This window comes from Centruroides vittatus, unplaced genomic scaffold (assembly GCF_030686945.1).
Source record: "Centruroides vittatus isolate TY-2023 unplaced genomic scaffold, ASM3068694v2 contig_3087, whole genome shotgun sequence".
Lineage (NCBI taxonomy): Eukaryota > Metazoa > Arthropoda > Arachnida > Scorpiones > Buthidae > Centruroides > Centruroides vittatus.
In genome coordinates, this window is record NW_027121985.1 from 98,387 (window position 1) to 121,616 (window position 23,230).

At 27.9% G+C, this 23,230-nt stretch overlaps 1 protein-coding gene across 1 annotated transcript; it reads right to left on the minus strand.

Annotated features, from left to right (window-relative positions):
- Window positions 1-4,455: 4,455 nt before the first annotated feature.
- LOC136973112 (patched domain-containing protein 3-like) lies at window positions 4,456-15,982 on the minus strand. The gene is made up of 4 exons (XM_067267812.1): window positions 15,887-15,982; window positions 11,164-12,170; window positions 7,452-7,769; window positions 4,456-5,747 (listed from the first exon to the last, which is right to left on the minus strand). The coding sequence occupies exons 2-4, from the start codon at window positions 11,534-11,536 to the stop codon at window positions 4,456-4,458; spliced, it is 1,983 nt and encodes a 660-aa protein (XP_067123913.1). The 5' UTR covers window positions 11,537-12,170; window positions 15,887-15,982.
- Window positions 15,983-23,230: the final 7,248 nt, after the last annotated feature.

Below are 23,230 nucleotides of genomic sequence, written 5' to 3' on the forward strand. Positions count from 1 at the left end.
ATAACATCGACCTTGACGTTAATAAACAGATCATTGACTTAAGTCAAATTTATTTCGCTGTTTAAGATAATATTGCTCGATATATATCTTAATGATATGTACCAATAATCACGGAGCATTAACTCCGATAAAATTCCTTAAAAATGACAATGACTCTAGCAATACTTCGAAATATTTTCTGTGTAATAATAATTTATTTATAGTTGTAAAGTATCGCTTTTAACAGAGTAGGGGTAAAAGCGACACGACCTTGTTAATTGGTCCCACCTGGTGTTGTGTTTGTAAACAGTCGGGGAGACAAAGAGAATAGCGCCTTTGTTTATGGGACTTGTGTGTGGGCGGCAATGTGTTTACCACATGTTAGCCTACTAGAAAAAATATAAACAAGGGGCGGACGTTTCGGTAAGCTGTTTCGTCGGGAGGAGGGCCGACGATTTTGGAAGCTGCCGATGAAAAGAAGAATCCGGATTGGTCGGAAGTTCTCGTCCAAGAACTCGTTAAATAGGAAGACGGGCGAGAGAAAAGGTGAGAAGGGAGACTGATAATATGGTAGTCTCAGGCACTTGGGTAGCCGCTGAGCGTAGAGAGAGTGTTCTCTTCTGATAACGATCTCAGGGACGGGTAAGTGCAGAGACTGGAGGGGCCATATAGTTGAGCCAACTCCACAAACCGACCGAAGTTTCCACAGAGTATAATGCTGTAGTTCCCGAAGGTTAAGCTGACACGTGAGACACCACCTGTTGTATCTAGTAAATATTGTGTTTTCACGCTTGTATATTCTACCTACTGTAAATAAACTGTAAATAGTGTACAATTTGAGTGTGGAGGTGTACTTTCATCGAACCGGAATTAACTATCGGATCGTGACACATACGGAACCGAACTCAACTCAACGGAGTTTGGGAGATATCATCACGAGATCGTCACGGAGATCTTTACTATAGTGTTGTCAATACTATAAACTTCTTTTTTACAGAGATATGATTGAACAAGTCATATAAAATGGAAGCATTGAAACATTTTGTCCTCTTAATAAATAATGATTTTATCGATATTATTTTCAAAATTTTGTTATTCATTCAACTTAAAAAATCCTTATATATTTCATGATTAATTAATTTTATTTTTATTTTATTTATTTATTTGTGTTTACAAACGGCAGAAAATTTTTAAGTACAAATTTCTGACATTCATGCGTTTGTAGATTAATTTATTTACATATAATTTCATATAACTAAATAAAATAGCATTTTCCGTAGCTAGTAATGTTTTAAATTCTAGGATTATAAGGATAAGACAACGTCACACAAACGCTCTATCAAATGGAATGTGTTCTGAACGAATTTCTAGGAAAACTAGTCCGTTTGAAGAACATGCGAAGAAAACTTGGTAAACTTCATGTGGTCAACCCGCAAACTCTCAACCAACTACTAGTGTTCAATGCTTTTATCCACTCGACCGTTGATGGGCAATAATGTTTCGGATTTATTATTTAAATTTAACGTTTATCCGAAATTCACCAAACTCTTCAAAACTATAACGCACCTGTCTGGCTTTATATTCCAGAAAGCAGCACCCAAAAATGTCAAAATAACTCTTTGTTATTAAGCGTCAAAGATTAAGAGTTTTTTTATTATATCTTATCTGAGAGTTAATTATATTTTCCAAAGAATAATTTATGGACATTCCAGTATTCTACTGAGCATTTTGACATCAAAATCTATCGTGGGAAACTTTTTAAAAAAAAACCAGACACGAAACCGCAAAAGTCATCCCAGAAGCCTGCACTCGCTTACTGTTTGTTTGTTTGTTTGTTTATTAAGTTACGGCAACGCAAAACTTGGGTGATCTGCTTATGGGATGCCTTTTTAAGGGTAACTGGCTCCTATTCAGGCGTTATACTACGTTCGCACACAATCCTCGACTAACTTCGATCTCGATTTACCTACAATCTGGATTGTGACTGTCGCTATTCAAACGTCGTGCCGTTCGCACAGGTAATTCGCTTGAGAATAACCCGGCTATTGTAAGCGATGATAAAACTGGCATAACTACTCGGTAAGTCACAAACACCAACACACAAAATGGAAGTTTTGATTAGAAATAAATACTTTATCTTGCCATATATCTAATAATAGACAGATGTCATCGTCTCTCCAAACATCTTTTTTATTTCTTTGCCGATAGCCCGACACGTGTTCTGTAGCCATGTTGTATTTTCTCACGCGCGTGGGATTGTGGGATCTCTCTTATGACTGGATCTAGTTTCAAGAACTCTCTCCAGTCAATCGCGATTGAACGTCGTTTCAGTCGAGATTGAAACGGTCGAGGGTGTTCGCACCAAGGCATAGTCGCTGACCTTGGTCACAATCTAGATTGAAATGCTCGGTGCGAACGGGGTATTACAGACGTGAAGAAAACCCGGAAAACTCCAAGTGACCAGCTGGTCTTGGAGAAACCCACGACCGAACTCCCAGTGTTCAGGGAACGGAACTGCTTAATGGATGTTAGTAGGTGTGTGGGTATATATATATATATGTATATGTATGTGTGTGACACGATATTCTTCACCCTGTTTGAAGCTTAACTCCTGCGTTTTTCGTCGAAAATTTCTAAAATTCTGCAGGGAGGTTTGTATATTAGGGGATTGATGCTATTAAATTTTGGTGGCTAAAGATTGAGTGGTAGGGAGATAACGGGGTCCAGTAAGGTCGGACTGAATAACGATTTTACTCGTTATTAGCATTTATATATTTTTTAAATTATAAAACTGTCTATAAACTTAAGAAACTGAAATATCGGTTTCTTAAAACTATTATATCAATAAATTTATTAGCTTTACTATAGTAATGGCACACGTTTAATGTTTAAAAAATGCTAATTTTGATCCTTAATATCTTCACCACCAATGGACCGATTTGGATGAAATTTAAAATGATTTGTGTCAATATTGAGTACTATGGACGTCTTGAATTTTGAATAAATTCGTATGATCGTTTTGGACTTACACGATCAGCATTTTCTCGCCTAGATTTACAACGAGGGAATATAGAAACATCATGATACCGAATAATCAGTGGCGGATTGCCAAATATGTGCACTAGGCGCGAACCTAGGGCCTTAAAAATTATATAATAAAAAGGTAATATGCTTCTAAAAATTTAATGAACGTTTAAAAACTATGTTTCGCATCCCGTCAAGAACAGCGACATAACTCATAAACTGACGATTTTATTGCCCTTTTAAACGCAGTCCTCTTCGGTGAAAAAATACAATTACTTCAGTATGGCGCTTTATACCATAATATCTCATCCCAGCATGCATCCAGCTCTATTCCTTTATTCAAATTGATGTTATTTACATATTTTATTAAAGTTTTTTTAAAATTCGTTTAATTAAATTATTTTCTTTATATAATATCACTATATTATTCTTATCAATCTTACAGTTATTTTTAATACAATGTTGAAACCATGGCGGATGTTTATTATTTAATCTAATGTATGCTTCGTGTTCTTTTATTCTTTTCTAACTGCTTTTCATTTCTCTTACATATACTTTTTTGGCTGACGACATGTACATAAAATTTTACACACAACTCGTGATGTTCCATGTTTATCTTCCTTTTCTTTATTGTAGTATTGTAGTTACTTTCCACGTTTTATATCTTCACTAAGGGTAGTTCTGGATAAAATTTCGTGTAATTCCATAATAGACGTATTTCTTTTAAGGTCTATCAGACAATAGGATCTGTAATTAATTGTTTTGCTTACTTTACAAGACTTTTGATACCTACTGAATTGAAATTCATTTTTTCCCTGTTATTATTAAAAATGTAAGTTTAATATATCCACAAATCTTAAATATGAACGAAATGAAGTATATTGTATGCTAATTTTGATCATTAGAGCTAACATTTGTGAGTCTTAATTTGTTGTATAAAATTAAATTTTGATGTATCAATCACGATATAATTAGCCTACAATTTGTTAGAGCAATGAGAAAATAATGCTAATATTAAATTTGAATCAGTAATGTTTATTATCCTTAACAAGTCACTTCGTAATCAAGAAGTTCAGCTTTATTTTTTCGAGTTGCAAAACATAAATTATGTTGTAAACAGTTACAAGGAAACTAACGATGTATTTCAGTATAAATTACTATTAATATTTATTTAATTTATTTGAAACTAAGAATATTTTATGAGCATGATAAATTAACTTTAATAGTTAATTTTCATTCAGTTTCTGAACTAGAACTAAAATATAAAGAAAGTTTAATTATTTAATAATATGACACTTTGGGAATATTTTATAAATATGATCTTGAATAATTCTTGTTAAAGACAATGTTAATCAAATTATTACTTTTTATTTATTTGTATTATAAAATATCAAATGATACACTTGAAAATTTTTAATAATATATATTACACAGACATCAATAATAGACTATTTATGCTTTATTTTCATTTAATCGTTCGATTTCTAGACTATCATTAACAGTTTGTTTCGGACCATTTGACAACGATTTATCGCATCTTTTCAAGAGACTTAATATGACCGGAATTACAAATATTGCATGAAAAACTGTTTGAATTGAAAGAATAAATATTACTTTAAAAAAAGAGATAGAAGAATAATACGGTTCGAAAGGCAATACAGAAATTCCTAAAATAGTGGTAAATATACCTTGCAAAACTGGTAGTCCAATTTGATAAATCGATTTTTTAATTCTTTCTTCTGCACTGATTTCTTTAGCAACTACAAAACAATAAGATATGTGCGTTGGATAGTTAATTGAAAACCCTACACAAAGAACGAGTACACACAACAAGAGCATATCCATTTTAACATTGAGAAAAGATGCGAATCCAATAGTCTCGCATATAATACAAGTGACAATAGCGGATATAGAAAGGGCACAAATTACATTTGGAATAAAGAAAAAGAATACTAAACAGATAAGAGCAGCACTCATTAGAGCTAATTCGTAAATAGTATTTTTTATGAGAAGAGCTTGTTCCATCAAATGAAAAACTAAACTATGTATCTTTACGGGGATTGGTGAAGTATTGGCAATCTCGTATAGATCTTTCATTACACTAACTTCAACTTCTTGATTAAAGATATTAGTCATTAATATAATCTGTCGACTTGCAATGATTTCGGTGTAGTTTTCATTAAACACAATATCTTCATGAAATTCTCTAGCTTGAGGAAATCTCAAGAAAACGTTTCTTAGGCCATCTATAAAATCTTGTTTATGAGACATATTATATCCTCTTAATAAAAGTTTCCCTATTGGCATATTTGAAAAAAGTTTATAATATTTCAACCACGAAATTCTTAAAGAAGAATCAGCAATATGAGGATGCGATTCAAAACGTTGTATCATGTTTTCCAAAGATTTTTGCACTTTCGGATCTTCGTAGTTTAGTGGACAATCAATGATTATCTGAACTGGATAATAATATTGATAAAAATATTTAAAAAATAAATCCGTATAAATATTTACTGAAGAATCATCACTGAGAACATCGGAAAAATCATTTCCGCATTTAATTACCAAAAATCCCCAAATTCCAAAACCAATATTGGTTATAAATAAAATCATTATTACAATTTTTGCTGTTGATAAAGTCAATAAATGTCCTATTATGTCCCTAAATAATGACATAAAAAAGTCTTCCTCTAACTCGGATTTTTCTATTTCTTCTAATTCGTTCTCGTCCTTCGATATCTTTTCTAAATTGTAAAAATTGAAATATCAATACTTTTGTATCTTTTAAAATCATATTTATAATATAAATTAAATGTTATAATTCTTTTTAACTAAGTAAATATACTTGATTCTAGTTAAACTTATTAAATAATTAATATACCTAAGTTTAATTTTATACAACTAATGTTTTCTATAAAGTACATTTTCCTAAAAAGAGTGTATATTCATAATAAGAATTAATTAAATTTTTTATTACTTCTTTCTTTTATGTTTTATAACTGGAAGGATAGATTAAAACTATATAAAATACGAAAAAATGGTGATTAAAACCACTCCAACAACACTTAAATCAGTACAAGGTTATTTTAATTATTACACGTCACCATACAATTATAACTTGCCTATCAAATGCATTGTCACTTTGGCGAAATGAATTGTAATTATTATCTGGTGAAGTGTAATAATTAAAATAACCCTGTCTTGATTTAAGTATTGTTGGAATGTTTTCAATCACATCTGAAGTCGGAAAAGGCAGTTTTTCTCGTATTTTATATAGTTTTAATAAAAGTAATTCCGATCCCATTAAAAAGATCTTACACTTTTATTATTTTTATGGAATTATAGATTTTCTATAATATGTCGCCGCCGAACTCAAAATTAGTTTAATCAGAAAGTGGAAACTTTTAAGAACGTATTTATCGTATTGGCCCAAATAAGGTTAACTCATTGCCGAGATTGCCATATTTACTTTCGATTCTTACCATTTGAGCGTTAGTGAGTCTAGTTTATCTTGCATTAATAAATGATACGTCTATTTGATACATTTAATATTATTTTGTAACATAGCAATACACATTTTTTTAAAAAATTTTAAATGACCTTGTCCCTAGCCTTAATGAACAATTCACATTTTAGTAAAGAGGCTGAGATTTCCACTGTTTTGTAATACAGTTGAACTTAGCCAGCGCATTGTAAAATACGATGTAACGACAATTCGGCTGAACATTAGTTAGCTTTATTACAAAACCGCTAAAAGCTTTGTAAAGCGGCGAAATTAACAATCCTATGCGCCTGGTAGCAGGCTTCCTGTCATACACTGATGATGCTTCCTTGCATATTTACATGTATTCTGGAAAGTGTACTTGCAGTTTGACTATTGAAAACGAAACCGAAACTTTGTTTCATTTTTTTGCATGTCTTATTTTCTTTATAACTGTCTAAAACTGTTTTTTATAAAGTATAAAAGATATAATTACATCTAATACATAAATTATAGTTACAATAGAAATTTACACCTTACAACAGAATAAATTTCGCAGTAAATTCCCCTTCCATTTAGCTCTAATAATGATTATTATTATTATTCATCACAGTTAAAATTGTCATCAATTTCCAGTAGTTTTAGGTATTTTAAGGAATAATTGTTGTATTTTCATCATTAACCTTCGTGTTTTTATTTATACATTATCTACATTAATACATATCTTTAAATTTCAAGAATTTCTTTTGAAAAATTTCCCATAACAAGTAGTGTAAATTATCTAAAAGGATGCTGGGAAGACTATGTAATGTAAGAAATAATTTACTTTTACTAAAAATTGGAAATTTTAAGTGAGATTAATCTCGGATATTTTTATAATACAGTATGTGCATTTTGTACTTTTATATTTAATTCGATAAAATTTTGAATAAAAACAAATAAATCTAAAAGCGAATAAAATATTTACCAGGAATTGCACAGAATGTTAAAGGATGAAGTTTCTTTTGTTCTCGATAACCACTTAAAGCCATACACGGTCCAAAAAACGTAATTTGATAGACGTAGGTAAAGAAAATACAGCAGGCAGCGTATCCACAGAACATCTGCACTGCTGGAAATGGAGCCGTCATTCCGATACAAAAGGAAATAAAATTAGTAAGAGAGGTGATTGTGATAGATACTCCCGCTTCCGAGTAAGCTTTTCCTAATCTCTTTTCTACACTATCATTTGTCGAGGTGCATCTCCAAGCAGATATTAATACAAAAGCATCGTCAATCTCGGTACCTATAAAAATCGTAAAATATAAAATATTAAAGTTATATTCTTAACATTCTATGGAAATATCGTATGATTTGACGTTAAATTAATTTTTTTAAATCTAAAATTAAATATTTTCTTTGATACTCTTGAAATTTTGCGTATTCCAATGTATTAGAATTATACCTTACAAACAAACTATTTATTGTGACATCGTCACAATGCCGCAATTCTTAATCATCTTTTAATTTTAAAAAATTACGTGACTACCTCTTCAAACCGGAAGTTTGTATATAATTCGAGTTCTCCGGCCCGTAAGCTTTCCATATCTGGTCTCAGTTTTAGTAGTGTCTTGCCCCTATAAATCATACTTCTCCTGATAACAATCGAGTAATGCCTGTCATCTAACTCGGTTTCTAACATTTACAGAGAAATAAAAGTCAGGTGACAAGAGGACATATAACAGATTTTATTAATGGTAATAGTGTTTGTTAGAATTAAACACTTTAGCTTGAAATACTCTAATAATCAAAAATGTTCAAGAATCCAATGAATTTCCGCGAACCGTGTTCTCGAAAATAAGCAACGAATGTGTAATTCGGGGAAAACAATGAGAATAATGGAACACACCGCTGTCAATTTGGCCTTGTATGAAAGAATTAGTAACCAACTAGTGTCGATTATTCAAGAACAACGTCATTAACACTGTTAGAAATGAAACGATTATATTTAAGAGAATTGAAATTCCTCGAGATCACAAAGTAACTTAGTCTCTGTATTATTGTAAAGCTCGATTATCACTATTGTCGAAACGTTACCGTTACCAGGACAATTATACCCTTGTCGCTTCGTCTCTCGCTCAAGTCTGCCGAGTTGACTTGTGCGCTAAATACGCTCCTTCGAACAGTAATAGAACGACGTTTACGTCTCTGCGTATTTTTGAAACAACGTGATTCCTATATCATTATCATTTAGTATATATCGAGTCATCAAATCCAGCTGTTCAATGAACTTTACTCTAGTAGCTTCTATCACCAAAACACTTCCCGTATAAAAATTATCATACTTAGCATCGGATAAAATATTTCGATGTTTACATGTTTTTCTACAAATAAATCTAGTCTGAAGAATTAGTTGAATTAAGCTACTTGCAGCAGAGTATATTCGTCCTGTCTTAAACTTTCTATCTAATAAGCACTTGTTTAACCAAAACTTATGTTTCATAAAATCAATAAATTATTTCATCAGAATGGTAACTTTCTGCCTGATTCTCCCAAATTTTTTGATCTATTAATTAGGAAAATTGGGAGAATCAGACTTCTGTAAAGCAAGTGATTTTTTAAATTTAAAAGAAGAAAAATAATTCATCTATAAACTATTTAGATATTATCACAGAACAGTATCATAAAATCCAATAACCATAGAGTTACAACATAAGAATTATTTTTAAAGAGTGCGTACTCTTATCTATTCCATTTCTAAGAGTATGAACTTTGAAAGTTTTCCTTTTCTAAAACATTTTTTGTGTGATTTTAAAACACACTATTTTATTCAGAACATTTCAAAAAGTCAATTGTTAGTATCAAATCCGAATTTTCCCTCGTAGTAAAGTATTAAAACAATTAACATTTAAAAGCACTGATTAAGAATGATGAAAGTCAGCGTTATCATTTGCGTATATTCCTGCTAATGATTATATGGGCATCGTCATTTTTTTGTTTCCTCTAACTACAGCTAAAATACACTTAAATGAATAGAATGCGAAAATTCTACAGAAGTAACAAGCTATTATAGTATAGCTTGTAGTATTATGTAGTATTATAGTATAGCTTGTAGTATTATGGTATAGCTTGTAGAGCTGCCTTTCTTGCCAAGGCACTCAGATAAGCATATTGTTATGCTTCAAACTAGTATTGAAAAGGTATTATTGTGCAATATTGCCAGAGCATCATACACTGCATTTGGAGATAATTAAGGGTTGCCTTTGTTGTATACTGCTTGAACCATTTCTCTAGACGTTTTCCAAGATGTTAAGGTTGATGATCTTGCAGATCAATTCAGCGATTGAATATTTCTACAATGAAGTTTTTTTTTGTTTTCTTGAGATGTGTAGCAGACTACTTTATCATGCTGAAAATAAAGCTATATCCGCCTATAAGTCATCCATAAGCACATAACTGCACATTTAATACTTTTATATATTTCTCAGAATTCACTGTCGTAGGAACAATTACTAAATCAGTCTGTTCACTTGACACTGCACTCAGACTATCATGTTGCTGTCTATAATTTAAATTTTTAGTTCTTTCTCTAAATCATTCCAATAGTAATACACACTATTTAGATCATCTAGGTTGAAATATTTTTCATCAGGGAATAATACATTTTCCCAATTAATATTGCCTATCTTTCATCAACCCAAGAATGGCAGCTCTGCTTTGATCTTTATGCAATGGAGTTAAGGTCAGTTCGGCTTTCAACTTTGCATACGTTTTATATGCAAATTGTGGAGAACACAGGAAATTGTCTGACTAGAAACAGGTGTTGGCACATTGGCAGAAATTTGGCTAGCAGACATCTAGTCAATAATCGTTAGTCTAAATATTAGTCTAAAAGCGTTAGGAGTTAACTTATTTCTCCTTCCAGAATGTTTCTTGATAGTTCCGTTTGTTCCTCTTTTTAGTACATATTTTCAACTACTACTTTTGATCTGCTGTCTTCTTGGGCAATTTCTTCTAAATTGATTTTCCTGTTCCATTAAGTTTCCAAATGTTTCGAACTTCGCCTTCCCCAAACGTTTGCTACGAGGCATTTTGTTTTAGCCAAATGGTCAGATTACTGCATGCATATTAGTTAGGAGTGTGCAAATATTGTATACAGCTAAGAAAAATCGGTATAAAGTAACAAAATTTTTTATAATCTGTTTGTAAATTTTGTAAATATTATTACATTGAAGTAAAATGTTAGTTTCATAGAACCCTTACATTTAAGTGCATTTTAGCTGTAATAAGAGAAAACAAGAAAATAATTGTATTCTTATAATTATGAAAAGAATGTAGGAAAGCGCAAAAAGTTACCTTTAAAATTCTTATTACTTGAAGATAATGATAACTACAAGCAATATTCGATTAAAATAACAGATATGCTTCTTCAACTTATGTGTTTTCGGTTAATTTTGATAACATTAAACGCCAATTACAGACCAATTATAAAAAATATTATAAATTATTATTAAAACTAGTGTTTTTGTTTACAAAACACTATAAATTAAAAAGTTTTTTACGTTTACATTCTTATTTAACATATTTAATTTGCATGGCTTTAATGCAGGTACAGTTTGTTTCGCCATAAAAGCTAATTGAAATATATCGTTTCATTAATATCATTATTATAATAAGTAAAACATAAGCTGTGTACTTACCTAATATGATAAAACATAAACCGATATTAAAATCGACGTAGTCTATTCCAATGTTATATATTAACCCAAAACCACTGGCTATAGCTAAAACAGCCGATACACAAGCTGATGGTCCGAGCCACGGTTTACTTGTCAACCATTTATTTGTTATGCAGGATAGAAAACTAAATAAAACCACAGCAAATAACACAATAGGTAATCGAACAAGAAGACGATCAGAAACTGCTTGAATTTCTTCCGAAATATAATGTTGATCAAATAATGAAAAATAAATATTTTCGAATTGGACAGACATCAATTTTACATTAAGCGCTTCCCTCCATAAGCGAATAACTTCAGTTTTATATTTGTCACTTATGTCTATCGTATACATAAATCTTAAGGCTTTCACATCTTTAACAAATCCTTTATTATCGGTTTCTACTCCTCCGAGTGATACGACATATTCATCATATTTAAAAGTTATGTTATTTATATCTAATGGATATTTTATTTTGCTTTTTCCGGCTAATATTTCGTTAACGTGAGGCAAAAGTTTATAAAATGAACTTTCCGTGCAATTTTTATATTTTTTCCCGCATAAATCCCAGTAATTAAATGTCTTGTTGTTGTAGTTGACAGAAAAATTTTTAACGATTTGATCTAAACTATTACTTCTTTTAGTATTTTCTTTCTTAGGATACTTTTTCTGTCATTAGCTACAATTTGAATAATTGTCACCATTTCTAACTTTGTCATCCTTGGAATATCTGCGAAAGTAGAAGTGTTCGTGGGAAAAAGAGTTTCCACCAGATTTTTGACAGTTTGTGCTTTTCCATTTTTGGCAGTAAACAGATAGTCAATATTTCTATTTGGTTTAATTTTAAACAATCCAGTTGATAATCCCGCTGCAAGAAATAACGTCCCAGCAATAAAATAAAATGGATATTTTCCAATAGTTTTCCCGAGATGAAAGAACTGAGATGAAAGTGCATTTTGAACACAAAGAAGTTTCATTCCTTTCTTCACTGTAAAAAATAACAAAAATACTTGTTAACTTTATATTAATTAATAAAATGTTAATTATATTAATATTTTAACTAGGTAATTATAATTTAAGAGAGAGCTATTTCTGAAAAATTCTTAAGAAAACTCTTCTATTATTATATATATAAATAAAAATGAATTGAGATGATTTGACTGAAATAACCACAAGCTTTTCTTTTTATATAAAGAATAATAATCCTTCAACTATACCTAATCGTATACAGAATAATATAAATTAATAAAAGAATATTTATTATAATATTTAAAATAAAACCCCAGCAATGTGCTTTTATTTCATTTGATTTCGTTCTGATTGTTTCAATGCGGAAAGCAATAACAGTTCTGATTATCAAATCGATGTATCTCCAATACAGATACATCCTTCAGTTATGGGGGAAATCCGAATTCGAACCTTTATTTATTGTAAAGTTTTGATTTGAACTACGATAATTTATTGATATTTTATTACAGTTCAAGTCGGGACGTTGTTCCTCATTCCTCTTCCTTGCTAACAATTCTATTGTGGATTTGATCTATTTGAAATGAACAAAAATTAAACCTTACTGTATAACAATGTTCTCAATAATAATATTATTATAATAACAATTTATTTTCTATAACTATATGGGAAGTATTATAGACGTAACTGTCGAAACTATAAGGTGTCATATTTTTTAGGACAATAGTTGTTCATCTTGTGGCATCTTGGAAACACCAGAAACTCTAAAAAACGATCGAATTATTATTTTAACAATTTCAATTTATTTAAATACAATAAATAAAGGATAAAAATAGTATAGAGGTAATATAACTCTAAACTGTTTTTTTCCTAGTTTGATAGGAAATACACTATTTGAAACTTAAATTCAAAAACAAAGTTTTCTATTCGTAATTTATCCATTGACAAAACAATAAGTAAACTCGTATATAAATCTGTAATAATTTTAATTCCAAACTACGAATAAATACAAACTAATTAAAAAACAATGTATTATTTAGAATGTTAAATAACAATGCAAATCAGTGGACGAATTTATTGTTATCTATTCAAATTTCTGTGATAAATTACGCAAAATTACCTTATTGTTTGCTTGTTTTATGAATTATATTATACAATATTAAAATGTGTTGTATGTATTAGAAGTAAGTATTTGTTATGTTATTGAACTTTCGCTCGTTAACCTGAAAATGCATTAGTGTATTACAACGGAATTATGCTTGAGAACTTCTTGGTACAAGAATTGCGGTTATATTTAAAACTTGCCATATTTTATGTGAAAATTACACTATAAGAAACAATAATGATAATTATGGTATTATGAAATTAACACCAGAAAACGCATTTAAAATATATACACATTAAAGAAAAGTATATTTAATATTTGATAATATTGAAACAAACTGATTTAATATAGAAATTTTGATGAATTTGTTTTAACATTGATAGGATTATATGTATTACGAAGACTCGGTGCTGGAGCTTTCGTAAAACCATCTATGAATGTTCTATCATCTGAAGTCTGGAGGGGAAAATATCAGGCTGCATTATTTACTACTGGAAATTATTTGCTTTTTTCACTTTCCAATGATAAAATCTTATAAAAAGTAGGTTAACATAGAAATAAAAGTAGCAAAATAATGAAAATCGAACATGGGTATGACTTCAAATAGCGTGAGGCAGAAGCTAAAAATCTTCTCTCTAATTAGCCTTATCTTACAAATCGTGAAAGTAATATTTTTACTTAATAACTATCTCAATAAAAAAATACATGTATAGTATTCATGACAAAATGGATAAATAATGTGATCTATTGAATTTTAGGTAAGAACTTGTGTCGTTTAAACGGTGATGCTTTACAGGAAATGTGTAAACGCAAATAAGCCTTTCATTAAGCGATCAATTTTCTATCTGGCTAGACTTTGTTCTTCTATATTGAGCGTCACTCCTTAATTTTCTCCTGAAAAGAATGGAATGTAATAAAAAATATCATTCTCTGCATAAATCCATTAAGTATTTTTTGACAGCCATAACATTACCTATTCCCATTTCACGAAATAAACGAAATGAATATTCTAATAATATAAAAATAGATGCGTAAAACTTACAATTTGAATGATAAATAACAAGCAATATAAGAATATTTCGAGAATAGAGATGTGTTCCTTGATTATTTACACTATTCATTCCTATTTGTGCTTCCTGTTTTATAGATACGAATATATACAAGGAAATTGTCTGCGTTTAGAAGTGTCGTAATCCTTCGAGTGATAAATCACCGAACTTACATTCCATTGAGATTTAGGAAAAGTAATTGGAAGATATAGTCATAAAATTTACATTCTAATGGAACTTGAACCGAAAGAAATTACCGCATAATCCTGGAATTATTACATCAGGCATTATTCCAGTACAATATTAAGTATTTTATATATTAAAACCAATTCTACATAATAGAAAATATTATTAATTCGGTTTCAATACGGTTGTATAATTATTACTTACTTATTTAACTGTATTATCTCGAAAATCTACATAACCATTTAACAAATTACCATTGTACACGTTGCATATAATCATAAACAATCGTATGTTACTAAACGATATACTTTTTTTTTTGAGTAATTAAGCGAAGTTTTAACATTATAAACATGCCTCTTGCGATAAAAAATAAAGGAAGTTTAAAATTCATATTATCGTTAAAGAAAGTAAGGTAGAGAGAAATTTTTTAATCGATTAGAATAATAAGAAATTTCGATGGAGATAAGGGAAAAAATTTAAATTGCTTTGCATTGTAATCATTATTCGATTGTTTTTATCTGCAATTACGATAAACAATGTAGTACATATATGTCATATGTGATAAAGCGATATATACTGTATGTTTATAAACAACTACTCAAGCAAGCTCTTATTTATCTAATAACGAGCGAGAATTAGTTAATTACGTCAACTAATATTTCAACAAATAAATAAATAAAATCATTTTTTCATCGCGGATAAATTGATATAATTATTTTAATCATTTATCATTTATCATAATCAATCTTTAAAAATTATTTAAAGATTGATTATTTAAGTAAGTAGAATTAGAAAATTATTAATTTACATTCTTTTATATGTTTTTTCATAGAAAAAATATAGTAAAATACCTATTTTAAAATATTCTTTAAATATAATTAAATCTATTAATGTAAACAAAACAATAAATATTAATGACGTGTATAATAGTCATGTAGTAGAATACGAAATTAATCTGCTTGTTTTTCTCATTACTAAAGTATCTTATTATTAAATTTTTAAAAAGATTAATGAAATTATCATATGATTCTTCTATTCAATGTGGAAAATAGAGAATATTCTTTATGTAATAAACGTTTGTAACGGTCGTACAGTACAATTGTTCTCATCACAATAGAAGTCATACGTTTGCATGAGTTTTATTAAGTTCATTGAACGTAATTAGGACATTTTTTTACAGAAGTTCTTCTAAATTTATAACATTAGTATTTGTTACATTTCATTCTATTATATTTTGAGGTAACCAAAACTTTAAATTGATCTAATTAAGTTTGATCTTAAGAAAATTCTATTTATTAGAATTTTCTTAATAGAATTTACCTAATATTCTATACATTCAAAGTCTATATAACAAAACTTATATATGATAAGAGAAAGATTAAATAACATAAAACTTACCAAGATACGAACGGATTTTCTTTGTTTATAGTTCAATGTAGTTGTAAAGTCTATTCTTTTCATTTCCACAATTTTATAAATTAAAATCAGGTTTAAGGAATTCATAATGTATTATTTTAGAAATAGATAAAATATCTAGCAGTTAGACGATAAATTTTTTCGATTACAGATAAATCTTACATAACAAATTTAAAATGTAGGTAAAGTTTTTTTTTTTTTTTTTTTTTTTTTTTTTTTTTTGTAGGATACGATCATTACAAAAAGAGGTCGATTATTTCAAATTTAGAACGAAAGCATCGATCCTAAACGAATAGATACCGAACATTGTTAATACAGGAACATCTATTAGAATTGTAAAAACACGTGACTTTAGTTGTTTATATATGCAAATGATATATTTATAGATTATAAAATTCTACATATTTTTATTTTATTTTTCTTTCAAGGTTAAATTCTTTTTATTAGTTCATATACAATCTGAGTAAATGTTCTTTCCTATACAATTTTTTATTTACTTTTTAACGTAATTTTATTACTAATAAAATTAACAAAAAGGGTATATATTGTATTTTTAATTATTAGTTTTTTCAATATATACAAGGGTGAAATGTTTGTTTATAGGTTGTCAGTACAATTTATTAGTTATAGAATTTTTAAATATCCTAATTTTTTCTTAAAGTATGCAGGAATTTTAATAAATTAAACGAATCTATGTTTACAGTTTACTAAAAGGTATATATTTAATTATTATTGTACAGAACAGTACGTTTAATGATTTACAACATTTTTTTAAAGTAACTTTAACGATATTAATTAAATTTTCAATTCTGAAAAATAATTATTTAAACAACTTGAATGCAGATTTTATACCAAAAAAATGAATAATATAGTATTAATAAAAAATATTTTAAATTCCTTGAGAAAGAAATTTCATGCTAATATTTTTTTTGAAATATATCAAGAATTTTAGGATTTAAAAAATTGTATTGAAAATATTTTTATCTCCCTCATTATCCTATCATTTTCTCTTTAACTGAAATCTATTTCCTGAATGGTTATTTTTTCATTTTTATTTACATTAAGAATACATTATAAAATATAAAAACTTGAAAAGTTTATAATTCAGGAAGTTTAAAACTCTATTAACTTACCAGAATTGCTCCATAACAAATCATAAACAGTCTATATTTATAATTTTGTATGGAAAAACTAAATCATTTTACAAAATTTTTATCGAGTTGGAAGATCTTAATTAAGTATACTAAAGAAAATTCCGTATATAATTTAAATTAGTTATGTTCTAAACACAAATAAAACCTCGCTTTGTGTCCATCTTAGTTACGTTGTCAAACTGCATAAGTTTTAGTAAATTATAAATCAAACCCCATCTTGGTAGTCACAGGCCACCTAACTTAAGTGATATTTAGCTCAATTTACGTGACCGACAGAACAGAAAAATCGCATTCCTAAATTCAATCTATTGTTTAAAACACTAAACAGAACTGAACTATGTGTTATAGTTGTGGTACAGTTAGCCAAGATCTGTATTAAATTAATCTAATTATAATTCTGTATGTTAATTTTTCATAACCCCACTAAGTTAACACCTCATTTACGTGACCATTCCAAATTTGGTTATTTAAGTGAGTTTTTACTGTATTGTAGAAACATTAAATGCTTTTAACATATTTAATTTGGTGTTTAAAGTTAAAAAATTTCTGATTTTTTTTCTGAAAATAAAACAAAGAAAAATATATTGTCCAGTTGCTTACGTAAGCATAATAATTCAATTTTTTAAACAATAAAAGTCTCCTAATCTTATAACTATCCAATCGTAATGAAACAATAGATTTCATTGTTTTATACTTCTTTATACTAATAAACTTTATAGCAAGAATAGTTGCAGGAAAATTAAATCATCCTACTTTCAGAAAAGTAAAGAAATTTTCAATCTATAGAATGATGTGTAGTGATCCATATATAATTTCTCTCTTAAGACACAATCAATATTGTTTACTAGAATGAACTCAGTCATATCAGAATAAACTGATGGTTTATTTTGATATCAATAATATTTAGGCGATATTTTCAACAATATTCAAGTAAACTTACTGAAATTTAAATTTTCTATTCCATTTAAATATTTAATTTATTTAATTATCGCTATATATATATATATATCGCTCTAATATAATAAAATTTTAAATAAATTTATTTGATTTGCTTTATTTTATAGATAAGGAAACCAGGAAGAGTTATATATTCTATTTTTTATCATTGGTGATGAATGGAATGCCTGGATTAATGGTGTGATGCTTATATGAAATTCAACCATGGTAAAATAATGCATTATAAAACCATTAATCAATATGCATTTTAAAAATATTCACACATATTTTATATATATGTTACTAAATCACATGATTTAGAAATAGAATATCGAATTTAAACATGCTCATATATCAAAAACGTGTTTGATAATGATCAATTAATTACAATTCTAATATGCTTTCATTAAAAAAAACTTATATTTATTCTTACACAGAACTTATTTTTCTAATTTTTATATTAAAAAGTTATTACTTAAAGCGTATAAAACGCTAGAAAAATAATATAATTTACCACTTACGTTTTTTTTTTACATAGACGTGTGTGAAGCTTTTTTTTAATTAGCGAAACAACTGAGATCGAATAAAAGACAAAGAAAGCTTTTCAGAAATCCATCTAATACGGAATTGAAGCTGCAGTTAGTAAAAAAGATTGGTTTTTATGAAATGTTGACCAACAAAAATAATTATAACCTACATACGGCTTATTACATGAAATTCATAAAACAGGTTATTGTTATCTAACCACTAATAACAGTTTTCTTTCTTCCGTTTTTTTATACTTATATGTTATTGTATAGCTGTAATTTAAAAATAATTCATTGAAGTATATTTTTAGTTAGTAATTTTACCTATAATATCATTAACCAGTATATTTATTAATAAGTAAACTTGCATCGATAATTCGCATTCTAAGTAATTCTTGTAAGTAATTTCAATAGTAATTAATCTTATAAAATAAAAATAACTGCCAAATTTTCAAAGTAAGTTGGAGTACATAAATAAATTTATGGCTTTGCATTAATAATTTTATTAAAGTATTGTACTTTTTTATGCGTAAGTTATCAGTTTTTATTATTTATTTTTAATAGAAAGTTTTCTGTGAAAAGGGCGAGACATTAAAATTTTATTATGACTAAGTTTATAAATAATTATTTTAATTTATTTAAATATAGAAAACAAACGAATTGAAATCGGAGGAGCTATTTATATAATACAGCCTACAACTGTTATAAAATTTAAAAATCGAACGTAATATTCGTGAACTGTACGTTAGCTCTAAAATATCGAATTTCGAGTTTAATTTTTTTAATATTAATAGAAGAGAAATTTGTTAAATTTGTCTCTTCCTGTAACTGTACTTCTCCATGGTATTCTCACTATTAAACTTTCTGAGAATTATTTCTCAAGTTGTCTATATTATTTCTTAAATTTTCGGTGGTTTTCTTTTTTTTCAATTTATTTGTTACTTACAGTAGAAGAAATGTTATTTTTATTGAAATTTAATTTACAATTAGTAAGATCAAATAACTTAAAAAATGGACTTTCACACCATATTAGACGATAAATATTTCGACATTGGTGACATGTCCTCTATTTGTAAGTTTTGTAATGCGCTCCATTTTAGAAGTTAGATAGTGGAGGATCATTCCGTGGTTATTGCTAGGTTAAGAAGTACTACTGACTTTACGTGTATTACCATTTATATAAAATTTACCATTGTCAGATAATGAACTTTGCAAGTTCCCAAACAAGATATGTAGCTATAATAGTTGGCTACTTTTATCTTATTTGATGCCACTATCCGGGATTATACTGTTTAAAAATTTATATGACTCCCTATATCTATAACAATTGATAATAATCTAACTTTGACACAACTTTTCATTATTGGTAGTGATTAGTATAAGAAAATAGATTATCAAGGGCAGAAAGTGAAGGTGTTAGGCTGATTTAATGTAAAAACTGACTCAAATTATTAAATTCTATAAACTATATGTTACTACTATCTTTAAAAATATTACATTAATAAATTATAAAGAAATAAAATGATGTTTCTTATTTTTCTATTGAAGGATAAGATACAAAAGATTTAAAATATAAAACACTGTAAAAATTCGAAATTAATTTCAGTATGATATTCATTAATACTATATATTTATCTATATTTTAATAGTAAAATACTTATTACAAGAAATACTTATTACAATTGAATAAGTCGAATATTATTATTATTAATATGTGTATTGAATTAGTTTATAGATAAGCCTATATATTAAAACAAAAGACTCGTTTTATTGGAAAAACCTGTGATTATTAATTACCTAAATTGAAAATTTGCTTAAATAATTGTTGAAGTAATTCAAAGTAAATAGAATAATTTTATGAATATATCAATTAAAGATATGTTGGTATTGATATATCAATATTATAATCAAAATATATATTTGATACGTTTCCATTCATCTGTATCAAGCACAGTGTTTATATAGTAAGCACTATGCTTGATACATTTTACAAATTTAAGTTACCTGTTACAAAAAAATGGAAATGTTTGACCTATTGAATATAAATATAAACATGCGTGTATGTTTATAGGGCACGTATACGTATGAGTTATATTAAATTTACTAAAAAAAGTTTGTTTAAAATTTGCAAATGTTTTATAAAATGTCTTTAAAATAATACTTTTTGACAGAAATAAAAAGTACAGCATTTTTTTTATTTTTTATTTTTTTTCTGAGATAAATTTATGATGATAAGTCTGTAAGATAAGGGGATAATAATCATAATGGGAATTCCATTATGATTACTATCCCCTTATTATTATTATTTTTATGACAATCGCTACTCTCTACTATAAAAATTATGCATATAATTTATTTTAATTAACGAATGTGGAATAATTAAGATATCTATGAAATTAATGTGATAAAAACTGAAAGGTCTACTTCCATGTATAATTATTGCAGTCCTATAATCGTATCTTAAACAGGTTACGCCTAACAAGATATTACCGACAAAAATAAAGTACAGTAGATTCTGGTTAATAGAATAATCGATCAATTGGGACAGCTATTTATTTGGAACAAATATTGAACAGTAAAAGTATTCGAGAAAATAATCAAAATTTGCTTTGTTTATTTAAGACACTATGTTTTTTAATCGTGACAGTACTAGATGATTGCCATAAATATTTGGAGATATTCCACTATTGGCACTTGATCACAGATGTATCTATGTAGCATTATTTTTAAATTTAAGAAATGAATTTTGTAAAATTTCAGATCTTGCCATCGTAGCGAAAGAAAACATTTTACTTGAACAAATAAAAAATCTACCCCAGCCACTACCAACTGGCAGAGGTAAATGGAATGCGGAAATCTACAACCTTATGTATGATACGGCAGGAAGATAAATTGTTCGTATAGTGGGTATTATACCAAGGAAAATATTGAACATCTGAAAATCGAAGCCTGATCCTTGCTATCAGAAAGGATACAGATGACGAGGAAAGCTCAATCAATAGTTTTCTATCATTGTTGGACGAAGTGTGCCTGTCAGTGGTCCAATGGTAAAAGCTGTTAGAGGAGTAGCTACATAGATTTCAAATCAAGAAATGTTTGTTGTCTTAATAAAAATCTAGGCATGATAATAAATTCAAGAAAGTAAACGATGAGAAAGACAAGGTTGATGTAAATGATGAACAACGAAAATCCATAACACTGCCTAATTTGCTTAGAAAGTTTTGCACAGATGGCATCTATAATACCAATGAAATAAGTTTATTTTATTGTGTCATGTTACACGATTTCTCGAGATACAAATATGCAAAACTTAAATTTAAAGAAAGAAATAGATCATGTAAATATATTATGCCGTTTAAGAATGTCGGGCAAAAAATAGAAGCTTTTGGTTATTGAGAAAAACATAATGTCTCGATGCTTTAATAGACTTAAAATGAACAATTTAGCAGTTCTATATGCTAACAAGAATGCGTGGATAATTTCTAAATTAAAAAGAAAAATGGCTAATGGATTAAGATGTAGAACAACAGAAATCAAGGAAAATTTTGTTTTCCGCTTGTCAGGTGTGTGGTACATTTTCATTTAGATTATTTTTTAAATGTTTTTTTCTGATATTTCCGTCTCTCAGCACTACATGTTCAGTGTAATAGTTCAATAGAAATAAAAATTTATAAATGAATCATGAAAAAATTAAAGACGTTGAACAGAAAATTGAAAAACGTTTTATCCTTAAAACATATTATTTCGTATGTTTTTAACATAAATACTTTTCTTAAACTCTGCCATTTGTTTCAGAGATTATTAAAATAAACTCTGGAATAAATGGTACAGAACAGAAAAGTATTTACCTTAATTTAAAAACAATTTCAATTTTTTATGTTTTTATGTGTGTATATATCAATTAAAGAATAAAGAATTTTAATTTATATATATAAAGACAAATTATCATTAAACTTTCTTGATATAATGCAATGTATCCTGTTGTGTGTCTAAGAGTTTTTGTGTCGGAGTATATTTTGCATTATATCTCAGGACTGGATTTTTTAATTTAAACTTAATTTTAAAAAAAAATAGAGAAATTTATCATAAGTCAACAAAATTACTCATTTTATGCTTTTATTATTGTTTAAATTTTATTTTGTAGTATATTTGGAAATTATACTACAAAGCAAAAACCTACTGTTTCGATTTCGGAAAAGTCGTACAAGTGCCCTTGCCAATTGTATGTATGAGTAATTTCTTTTGTTATTTTTACTATTACTTTTTTCATTAACTTTTTCGATTTAGTCATAAAAATTGATCATATTTTCCTAATAACTTATAACGGTAATTATCTCATTCTTGAAATAACGTTTATTAATGTAATAACTTTCGTTCTAAGAATTCTACATGTTCACGAAACAGTGATAATTATTTTATCGTAAATTTTTATAAATTAGATAAAATTAAAGTACTTGATTTCCTTCACCCCGTTAACGAGGAAGCGTAAATAAAGTAGATAAAATACGCAGAAAGTACAGATTTTTCAAAGTGGAAATAATTCGTTATTTGTCAATTTTTATTTTTCTAACGTAATTTGCAATTCTAAGTTACAGTTACATTATTTAAAATTTTAGAAATTTATCCCTTAAATTACAAATTACAAAGCTTCATAGGCAAGAAAGGGTATACAGTCTTTCCTTATTTTATAGCCCAAACAAAGAAACAGA